General features: G+C 45.6%; 1 protein-coding gene across 1 annotated transcript; it reads left to right on the top strand.

The window, feature by feature from the left end:
- Nucleotides 1–381: 381 nt before the first annotated feature.
- On the top strand, nucleotides 382–4,681 carry LOC115128944 (dentin sialophosphoprotein-like). The gene is made up of 7 exons (XM_029659081.2): nucleotides 382–507; nucleotides 1,895–2,008; nucleotides 2,548–2,610; nucleotides 2,756–2,809; nucleotides 3,186–3,287; nucleotides 3,499–3,804; nucleotides 3,917–4,681. Exons 2-7 carry the CDS (start codon nucleotides 1,910–1,912, stop codon nucleotides 4,355–4,357), a joined length of 1,065 nt encoding a protein of 354 aa, XP_029514941.1. The 5' UTR covers nucleotides 382–507; nucleotides 1,895–1,909; the 3' UTR covers nucleotides 4,358–4,681.
- Nucleotides 4,682–11,232: the final 6,551 nt, after the last annotated feature.

An 11,232-nucleotide genomic window follows, 5' to 3' on the forward strand; every position in this document is an offset into this window, starting at 1 on the left:
GTTTTTGTACTTCAACCCTGGTTCAGATGCTGAAACATCCTTAACTAGTAATAAAGCCCGTATCTCCACATTTAGTGTTTTCTAACGTCATGTGACTGTAAGCACTGTCATGTATTTGATCTCAATTTCACAGGGCTTGTGTCCTCAGTTTATTTCTGTAACAATACAGGATATGTGTTTTTTTTTCTTCTTCCTCTGCCTTGTCGATTGGTGAATGTTTGCATTGAGTGGCCACACTAACCACAGGAAGAGTGGGAGAGGATAGGTGGGACAGAAGTGGTAAACCTCATGACATCACAAGGCACAAGCCCTGCTTCCATTGGCTGGAGCTGGAGGCAGCTGGGTTTATAAGCCAACCAGCAGCCTCCGTTCAGCAGCATCCATCCACATCCAAACTGAACTGTGCTGTTCCTCCTCTGGCATCCAAGAGAATACTGAGCAGCTCTCCACTCATCCTGACTGACTAGAGTAGTGCTATCCTGTGGATTCTCTGACGAACACATCCAGGTAAAAACAACATGGCTTATCACTGATATTGGTGCTCAGGTGCATAGATGTTATTGATTATTTTTGGGAAACTGAAGGAGGTATCACATAGACAATGTAACTATAGCGGAGTAAATTCTGACGTTGACATGTTATGCATGTGCTTTGTGCACATTAAGAAATGAAAGTTTAGCCCTTCTACATGCATAATCCTCTCCCGTAAAAAGCTAAAAGAAAATCGTGGGGAATGTTATTATGTTATTGTGCAAAGATTGAAAAAGCTAGTTGATTTCAGCACTTAGATAGTAAAATAATACCCTTTCAATGTCTAAATGCTTCGTACATTTGGGACTTTTTATGTACATGAGAATAAATGCATTATGTTTAGTGGCAAATTCATAATTTACCAGGAAAGAGAGCTTGGTGATCTGTTGTAATAATAAATATTTCTGGTAACCCGATAGAGTCAGCTCAATCATAAACTAGGTTTTATAGTGTCGGAATGATGAACGTGACAGCAGGAAGAGGAAGCTCTGGGCTCAGCTCTCAAACCCACAGCTAATTTATTGTCAACTAGTTGACTCCTATGTTCCAAGACTCAACCACAGCATTTAAGTGCTGCTGTGAGAACAAATAATAATAGCAGCAAAACTGAAAGTCTGGATTAGTTACTTCTGAAGTCAGATCTCATCTACACACAACATCCTCTGGGCATCCCTAGTAGTATCTCTCGCCTCCGTCACACTTCCATCTGTCGACACCACAAATTTAAGGGCTCTTCATTCTGGAACCCAAAGATCAAATGACAAAGTAGAGTTGGCTTCCAAAATAAAGCTGAGGGGCGTTCATCATGTTCCCCGCCTCCCTGGACCGACTGTGGTCTTCCAGACTTCCACTTTTAACTTAGGGAATTATACACTATGCAGAGATCATTATAGGTATAGCTAAAACACTGCATACTTGATGTAATGTTGTTCTAGCTGAGAGTAGCTCAGCTGGAAAACAAGGGAGACGTTCATGCATGGGGGTAGGATAGCTAGGCTAGGCTGGATGTCATTAGCTGGGAGCGAAGCCCACGTTGTCTGCCAACGGTTAGGGACTGACTTTAAAATGAGTGCACTTCCGCCAGAGTTCCTCCACTTAGCCATGGTGGAGACTCATCATGGCCCATGGTTAATTCTCCCTGTATACTAATCCAGTCTTTAATGGTTTAACCATTACAAAGCAGGACTTCACAGGCAATTTGCAGTCTAACTGCCTCCCATCTAGGCATTTCTGCTGTAATTGAAAAGAATGGATCACATTTTCAGTTTAAAAGGGAGATAAATGTAGCTAACATACTGTACAGCTTTCAACACAGTTTGTATCTTCAGTTTACATCATTTTGCTGGATTCTCTCTCGTTTCAGATACACATTGTGACAATGAAGGCTGCAATTGTTTTCGCCCTGCTCTTTGCAACGGTCCTCTGTCGCCCGGTGAAACGCTCATCCAGCAGCAGTTCAGAGAGCTCAGAGGAAGTGGTGAGTGTTCCTCTCATATGAGAACAATATACATTGACTGACATGTGAACGGACAGACAGACGTGTGCTTGGTATAAACTTAAATGTATGTTCATGGGCCTCCCGAGTGGTGCAGCGGTCTAAGGTGCGTTGCAGTGCTTGAGGTGTCTCTACAGACCCGGGTTCAATCCCAGGCTGTGTCACAACTGGACATAACTGGGAGTCCCATAGGGACCGTGCACAATTGGCCCAGCTTCGTTCGGATTAGGGGAGGGTTTGGCAGGGGAGGGTGCTTTACTTGGCTCATCACACTCTAGCGACTCCTTGTGGCAGGCCGGACACCTGCAGGCTGACTTCGGTGGTCAGTTGGTGCAGCTGGCTTCTGGGTTAAGCTGGGTGTTAAGAAGCGCGGTTTGGCGGGTTATGTTTCGGAGGACGCATGGCTCGACCTTTGCCTCTCCCAAGCCCGTTGGAGAGTTGCAGCGATGAGACAGGGGAGAAATTGGGGAGAAAAAGGGGGTAAAAATAGTGAATAAATAAATGAATATTCATGTTTGCAGGTTAAACCAGCTCCGGTGCTTCGGAAAGCCCTAGTAGATCTCACCCAGGTTGCATCTGTACAGGTAAGAGCATGTTCACCTTCTTTCAGGGTACATTACTTTATAATATGTATGTGGATTGAAATGTATACATTTGTCCTATAGGGAAAACTGCAATAAATATGACAGTTGTTATTGAACTCTTTTTAATGCTGCGGTTTTCTTGTAGAATGTGGGTGCTGGTACAGCATCAGACGAGAGCTCCGACGAAGATGAAACAGAAGTAAAACATCATTCTGTTGTACCATAATTAAGCAATAAGGCCCAAGGAGGTGTGGTATATGGCCAATATACCATGGACACAGCCCTTAGCCGTGGTATATTGGCCGTATACCACAAACCCGACGTGCCTTATTGCTATTATAAACTGGTTACCAACGTAATTAGAGCAGTAAAAATAAATGTTTTGTCATACCCATGGTATACGGTCTGATATACCACAGCTGTCAGCCAATCAGCATTCAGGGTTCGAACCACCCAGTTTATAATGTAGCATAAGACGCTAAATCCCTCTTAAACCTGATATAGTTGTATCTATCTGTACTTTTGATGGATGTTGTTGATGACATGCTGATGGGTCCTGTTTTTCTATTTTCCAGGGAGCTGATCCTACATCAGACCCAACAGTGGACAGCACATCATCGACAGACAGTGCAGACAGTGACGAAAGCAAGGACAGCACAGGCAGCACAGACAGTGATGTAATACACCAAGTATAAAACTATTCATATGTAGGATATATTGAGTCACATTGTCACGTGTAGTTACGGCTCCAGTAATTCTAAAGGACCACACAGACTGTAGTTTATAGTACAATGAAGACGTCTAGGTAACCTTGACAGACAGGAGCGTTCACGAAGCTCTTATTTTAACTTCACATCTTATAAAGGTGTTGTTGTGATGTGTTTTCAGGACACAGAGGAGTCAGAGTCCGGGGAGGCAGACACCACCGCTGCCCCTCCCACCGCGGAGCCCACTGTTGAGCCCACCCTGGCTCCAACAGAGGCCCCCATCTACGACGACGGACGCGGGGACAGCATGGGCTATCCCGGTGACTACAAGAAGTCCATCTATGTAGATACCAACAACATCGAGAAGGGACCCTCCCCATACAAATATTATGGAAAGATGAACGAGGGCATGTATGCTGGCAAGAAGGTGTCCGTCTATGACACCGGGCTCGGAAACGAGATTGAGAAGACGCTGACCGTGTTCAAGGTACGTTTGTCTCTTCTCTGTTAGAATTCTCCATCTAAAACTCACAGGCATTATTTCATTCCATTTAATTGTAAGAATTGTCTCTGAACATCCTTCCATCACCTCTCTCTAGGCCCTGCAGGTGCATGATTTGATGGAAGAGGACACCAGCACCCCCGAGGTGGAGAGCCAGGGTTTGGATGTGTCCAGCGGCACAGCCGAGGAGCCCAGCCTGCGCCAAGTGCACGTCGATGAAGCCAGCCAGGACACTGGTCCCTCTGAGAGCCCCGAGAGCCAAGGAGCTGAGAGCCTGGAGGAGGAAGAGGCAGAGAGTGCCAGCGCTAGCGCCAGTGATGTGACTAGTGAGAGCACCAGTAGCGCTAGCAGCGACGGCACCAGCGAGAGCACTAGCGCCAGTGATGAGACTGACAGCAGCAACAGCAGTGAGGAGGCTACAGCCACGCCCGGGGCGGCAGACAGCGACGAGAGCCAGGAGAGTGACAGCAACTCGGCTGAGGAGGCGGCCACAGAGGCTACCATAGATACCGACGCTCCCGTTGTCATAGTTGCCTAGTAGAGGCCTGTCTCTCTCATCCTGCTGCTGTCGACAGTGAAGAATGCTACCAGGACCAGGACGGTGCTCTATGACCTTACATTAGGAGGTCAGAACAGAGAGAATAACAAACAGACGGCCCTTAAGGTCTAATACAGTACGTCAATAATACCTGATAAGAGCAATACTAGCCAACACATCAGGACATACAGAACAGTCCATTTTTTCAATTGCACAATTATTTACACTACATGTTGTTTGTCCCATTTTTACTGTATGTATAATGTATCGTTTCTAAATAATTTCATTTTTTTTCATAAAACACATGGTGGGTCTGTTATTTCACATTTGTATACTTTGTTGTATCTACTGAGCCATTGATCTCTGTGTATAGTACTATGCAGAGACTCATACATTACGAGCTAAATTACAGACTCTGCATTCACAGTTGTGTTCACCAGAGAAAGAGACTAGACACACAGCATTCTTTATGATATGAGGGCCCTCCTAAACCACACTCCGTCACACACCATCATTCAGTTCATTCTGAGCTGAAATATGAACAAAAGGCCCTGTCACGGTCAACGTCTCATTCCTTACCCAAATGTCTCATCTGATGAGCTGTTGCCTCAGTCAGGAGGAAGACAAAGTTCATAAGAAGCTATGAACTCTTAGCAGTGTAGCACAGCAGATAACCACACGAGAGTGGAATGGACAACACCACCATCAAATCACATCAAATTTGTTAATGCGGTTAGGGATGCGAGTGTAGCGAAATGCTTGTGCTTCTAGTAATATCTAACATTTACATTTACATTTAAGTCATTTAGTAATATCTTTCAATGACATCCAGTGGAATGTAACCTAACCTAGGTATTCCTCACAACAACTACCTTATACACACACAAGTGTAAAGGAATGAATAAGAATATGTACATAAAAATATATGAATGAGCGATGGCCGAACGGCATAGGCAAGATGCAGTAGATGATATAGAGTACAGTATATACATATGAGATGAGTAATGTAGCGTATGTAAACATTATATAAAGTGGCATTGTTTAAAGTGACTAGTGATACATTTATTATATCAATGTTTTATTATTAAAGTGACTGGAGTTGAGTCAGTATGTTGGCAGCAGCCACTCTGTTAGTGGTGGCTGTTTAACAGTCTGATGGCCTTGAGATAGAAGTTGTTTTTCAGTCTCTCGGTCCCCGCTTGGATGCACTTTTACTGACCTTGCCTTCTGGATGATAGCGGGGTGAACAGGCAGTGGCTCGGTTGGTTGTTGTCCTTGATGATCTTTTTGGCCTTCCTGTGACATCGGGTGGTGTAGGTGTCCTGGAGGGCAGGTAGTTTGCCCCCTGTGATGTGTTGTGCAGACCTCACTACCCTCTGGAGAGCCTTATGGTTGTGGGCGGAGCAGTTGCCGTACCAGGCGGTGATACTCTCGATTGTTCATCTGTGAACATTTGTGAGTGTTTTTGATGACAAGCCAAATTTCTTCAGCCTCCTGAGGTTGAAGAGGCGCTGCTGATGTTGTAGAGGTGTTTTGTTGACATTGAGTGTGAGGTTATTTTCCTGACACCACACTCCGAGGGCCCTCATCTCTTCCCTGTAGACCGTCTCGTCGTTGTTGGTAATCAAGCCTACCACTGTAGTGTCGTCTGCAAACTTAATGATTGAGTTGGAGGCGTGCATAGCCACGCAGTCATGGGTGAACAGAGAGTACAGGAGAGGGCTGAGAATGCACCCTTGTGGGGACCCAGTGTTGAGAATCAGCGGGTGGAGATGTTGTTACCTACCCTCACCGCCTGGGGGTGGCCCGTCAGGAAGTCCAGGATCCAGTTGCACAAGGCGGGGTTGAGACCCAGGGTCTCAAGCTTAATGACGAGTTTGGAGGGTACTATGGTGTTAATTCCTGAGCTGCATTCTTACATAGCTATTCCTCTTGTCCAGATGGGTTAGGGCAGTGTGCAGTGTGATTGTGATTGCGTCGTCTGTGGACCTATTGGGGTGGTAAGCAAATTGGAGTGGGTCTATGGTGTCAGGTAGTGTGGAGGTGATATGGTCCTTGACTCTCAAAGCACTTCATGATGATGGAAGTGAGTGCTATGGGGCGATAGTCATTTAGCTCAGTTACCTTAGCTTTCTTGGGAACAGGAACAATGGTGGCCCTCTTGAAGCATGTGGGAACAACAGACTGGGATAAGGATTGTTTGAATATGTCCGTAAACACACTAGCCAGCTGGTCTGCGCATTCTCTGAGGACGCGGCTGGGCGATGCCGTTTGGGCCGGCAGCCTTGCGAGGGTTAACACATTTAAATGTTTTACTCAGGTTGGCTGCAGTGTAGGAGAGCCCACAGGTTTTGGTAGTGGGCCATGTCAGTGGCACTGTGTTGTCCTCAAAGCGAGCAAAGAAGTTGTTTATTATGTTGACTAATAAAAACACTGTGAAACCAAAAAGTAAAACATTTATTTTGTAGAAATTACATTGTCAGAACATTTTTACTCATAATTCATATACAGTGGGGAGAACAAGTATTTGATACACTGTCGATTTTGCAGGTTTTCCTACTTACAAAGCATGTAGAGGTCTGTAATTTTATCATAGGTACACTTCAACTGTGAGAGACGGAATGTAAAACAAAAATCCAGAAAATCACATTGTATGATTTTTAAGTAATTAATTTGCATTTTATTGCATGACATAAGTATTTGATACATCAGAAAAGCAGAACTTAATTTTTGGTACAGAAACCTCTGTTTGCAATTACAGAGATCATACGTTTCCTGTAGTTCTTGACCAGGTTTGCACACACTGCAGCAGGGATTTTAGCCCACTCCTCCATACAGACCTTCTCCAGATCCTTCAGGTTTCGGGGCTGTCGCTGGGCAATACGGACTTTCAGCTCCCTCCAAAGATTTTCTATTGGGTTCGGGTCTGGAGACTGGCTAGGCCACTCCAGGACCTTGAGATGCTTCTTACGGTGCCACTCCTTAGTTGCCCTGGCTGTGTGTTTCGGGTCGTTGTCGTGCTGGAAGACCCAGCCACGACCCATCTTCAATGCTCTTACTGAGGGAAGGAGGTTGTTGGCCAAGATCTCGCGATACATGGCCCCATCCATCCTCCCCTCAATACGGTGCAGTCATCCTGTCCCCTTTGCAGAAAAGCATCCCCGAAGAATGATGTTTCCACCTCCATGCTTCACGGTTGGGATGGTGTTCTTGGGCTTGTACTCATCCTTCTTCTTCCTCCAAACACGGCGAGTGGAGTTTAGACCAAAAAGCTCTATTTTTGTCTCATCAGACCACATGACCTTCTAAAATTCCTCATCTGGATCATCCAGATGGTCATTGGCAAACTTCAGACGGGCCTGGACATGCGCTGACTTGAGCAGGGGGACCTTGCGTGCGCTGCAGGATTTTAATCCATGACGGCGTAGTGTGTTACTAATGGTTTTCTTTGAGACTGTGGTCCCAGCTCTCTTCAGGTCATTGACCAGGTCCTGCCGTGTAGTTCTGGGCTGATCCCTCACCTTCCTCAGGATCATTGATGCCCCACGAGGTGAGATCTTGCATGGAGCCCCAAACAGAGAGTAATTGACCGTCATCTTGAACTTCTTCCATTTTCTAATAATTGCGCCAACAGTTGTTGCCTTCTCACCAAGCTGCTTGCTTATTGTCTTGTAGCCCATCCCAGCCTTGTGCAGGTCTACAATTTAGCCCTGATGTCCTTACACAGCTCTCTGGTCTTGGCCATTGTGGAGAGGTTGGAGTCTGTTTGATTGAGTGTGTGGACAGGTGTCTTTTATAGAGGTAACGAGTTCAAACAGGTGCAGTTAATACAGGTAATGAGTGGAGAACAGGAGGGCTTCTTAAAGAAAAACAAACAGGTCTGTGAGAGCCGGAATTCTTACTGGTTGGTAGGTGATCAAATACTTATGTCATGCAATAAAATGCATATTAATTACTTAAAAATCATACAATGTGATTTTCTGGATTTTTGTTTTAGATTCCGTCTCTCACAGTTGAAGTGTACCACTGTATTTTCCTCAAATATGTCATACCATATCTATGTAGGACAGCTGGTCTCCAACAAGTGGATTGTGAGCTAGCAATAGCTTACAGCCCACCTATGAGTATTCCACCAATCAATTCTGAAAGTACATGCATCATTTTTGTACGTGTTCCATCACAAACTGTCATAAACATAAAGCTCCCTGCTACTAAACAATCAAAGCCACTTTGACATTATCCCATTGCTGGTTTGCCACTATTGCCTTCAAAAGCCAAACGTAAAACAATACACAATGCCTTGTCTCATGCCCTTCGGCACACTTCTCACACCTAGGAACCTCCCTCCAACACACTGCTGCCACGTGCCCTTAAGCCTGACACCTGTAACAACGTAATGTATTCGGCACAAAAGCTTGTATGGGATAACTTATACAGTATATCCTAACATCACATTGTAGGGCAAACACTCAACAACAAAACTCAAGAGAACAGACATCGACTCTTCTGTTCCACCACTCACGCCACCCTGTCTCCGACGAGCATCACAAACACTGTAAATCTTCCCCTTCAGTTGGTCAACTTTCACATGTTCTGCTATACCAGCAACCACTCAAATCAAATGTATTTATAAAGCCCTTCTTACATCAGCTGATATCTCAAAGTCTGTACAGAAACCAAGCCTATAACCCCAAACAGCAAGCAATGCAAGTGTAGAAGCACGATGGCGAGGAAAAACTCCCTAGAAATGCCAGAACCTAGGAAGAAACCTAGAGAGGAAACAGGCTGTGAGGGGTGGCCAGTCCTCTTCTGGCTGTGCCGGGTGGAGAATATAACAGAACATGGCCAAGATTTTTAAATGTTCATAGATAACCAGCAGGGTCAAATAATAATAATCACAGTGGTTGTCGAGAGTGCAACAGGTCAGCACCTCAGGAGTAAATGTCAGTTGATTTTTCATAGGCGATCATTCAGAGTATCTCTACCGCTTCTGCTGTCTCTAGAGAGTTGAAAACAGCAGGTCTGGGACAGGTAGCACGTCCGGTGAACAGGTCCGGGTTCCATAGCCGCAGGCAGAACAGTTTAAACTGGAGCAGCAGCACGGCCAGGTGGACTGGGGACAGCAAGGAGTCATCAGACCAGGTAGTCCTGAGGCATGGTCCTAGGGCTCAGGTCCTCCTCTGAGAGAGAGAGAAAGAAAGAAAATACTTAAATTCACACAGGACACCGGATAAGACAGGAGAAATACTCCATATATAACAGACTGACCCTAGCCCCCCAACACACAAACTACTGCAGCATAAATACTGGAGGTTGAGACAGGAGGGGTTGGGAGACACTGTGGCACCATCCGACGATACCCCCAGACAGGGCCAAACAGGCAGGATATAACCCCACCCACTTTGCCAAAGCACAGTCCCCACACCACTAGAGGGATATCTTCAACCATCCTGAGACAAGGCCGAGTATAGCCCACAAAGATCTCCGCCACGGCACAACCCAAGGGGGTGCGCCAACCCAGACAGGAAGATCACGTCAGTGACTCAACCCACTCAAGTGACGTACCCCACCTAGGGACGGCATGGAAAAGCACCAGTAAGCCAGTGACTCAGCCCCTGTAATAGGGTTAGAAGCAGAGAATCCCAGTGGAGAAAGGGGAACTGGCCAAGCAGAGACAGCAAGGGCGGTTCTTTGCTCCAGTGCCTTTCCGTTCACCTTCACACTACTGGGCCAGAATACACTCAATCACAGGACTCACTGAAGAGATGAGTCTTCACTAAAGACGTAAAGGTTGAGACCGAGTCTGCATCTCTCACATTGTTAGGCAGACAATTCCATAAAAATGGAGCTCTATAGGAGAAAGCCCTGCCTCCAGCTGTTTGCTTCGAGATTCTAGGGACAGTTAGGAGGCCTGCGTCTTGTGACTGTAGCATACGTGTAGGTAGGTACGGCAGGACCAAATCGGAAAGATAGGTAGGAGCAAGCCCATGTAATGCTTTGTAGGTTAACAGTAACACCTTGAAATCAGCCCTTGCCTTAACAGGAAGCCAGTGTATAGAGGCTAGCACTGGAGTAATATGATCAAATTTTGGGGTTCTAGCCAAGATTCTAGCAGCCGTCGACGTCCACCGAAGGTGGTTCCTCTCCTTGTTTGGGCGGTGCTCGGCGGTCGGCTTCGCCGGCCTACTAGCCATCACTGATCCATTTTTCTTCTTCCTTTTGTTTTGTCTTTGGTTCATTCACACCTGGTTTTCATTTGCTTAAATTTCTGTGTGTTTCTTTACCTAAATTTCCCCGCTTAGGTTTGTGCGGGATTATTTTCATGTTGCTTGTGGAGGCTTTCCTCAGTTTATTCACGTGTGTTTATTATAGTGAGGAGCATTCGTTTTTTCTCCTTCCATGAGTAACTGTGAGTTCCCATTGTCTTGGGCGTTTTTTCTCCTTCCATGAGTAACTGTGAGTTCCCATTGTCTTGGGCGTTTTTTTGGTGATTGTACCTGTACAGTTTTTTGGACTTGCCTATTAAAAAATGCTCTCTGCTCTGCTGCGCTTGACTCCTTTCCTACCTTCAGAACAAAGTCGCAACACTAACTGAAGTTTATTTAGTCCTTTATCCGGAAAGTAGAGCATTGCAGTAGTCTAACCTAGAAGTGACAAAAGCATGGATACATTTTTCTGCATCATTTTTAGACAGAAAGATTCAGATCTTTGCTATGTTACGTAGATGGAAAAAAGCTGTCCTTGAGACAGTCTTGATATATGTCACGGGCGTCCTCCTCTTCATCTGAAGAGGAGAGGCGAGAAGGATCGGAGGACCAAAATGCGGCGTGGTATGTGTTCATGATGAATATTTAATAAAAGAAAGCACTGAACAC

Source organism: Oncorhynchus nerka, linkage group LG4 (assembly GCF_034236695.1).
Source record: "Oncorhynchus nerka isolate Pitt River linkage group LG4, Oner_Uvic_2.0, whole genome shotgun sequence".
NCBI classification, from domain to species: Eukaryota; Metazoa; Chordata; class Actinopteri; order Salmoniformes; family Salmonidae; genus Oncorhynchus; species Oncorhynchus nerka.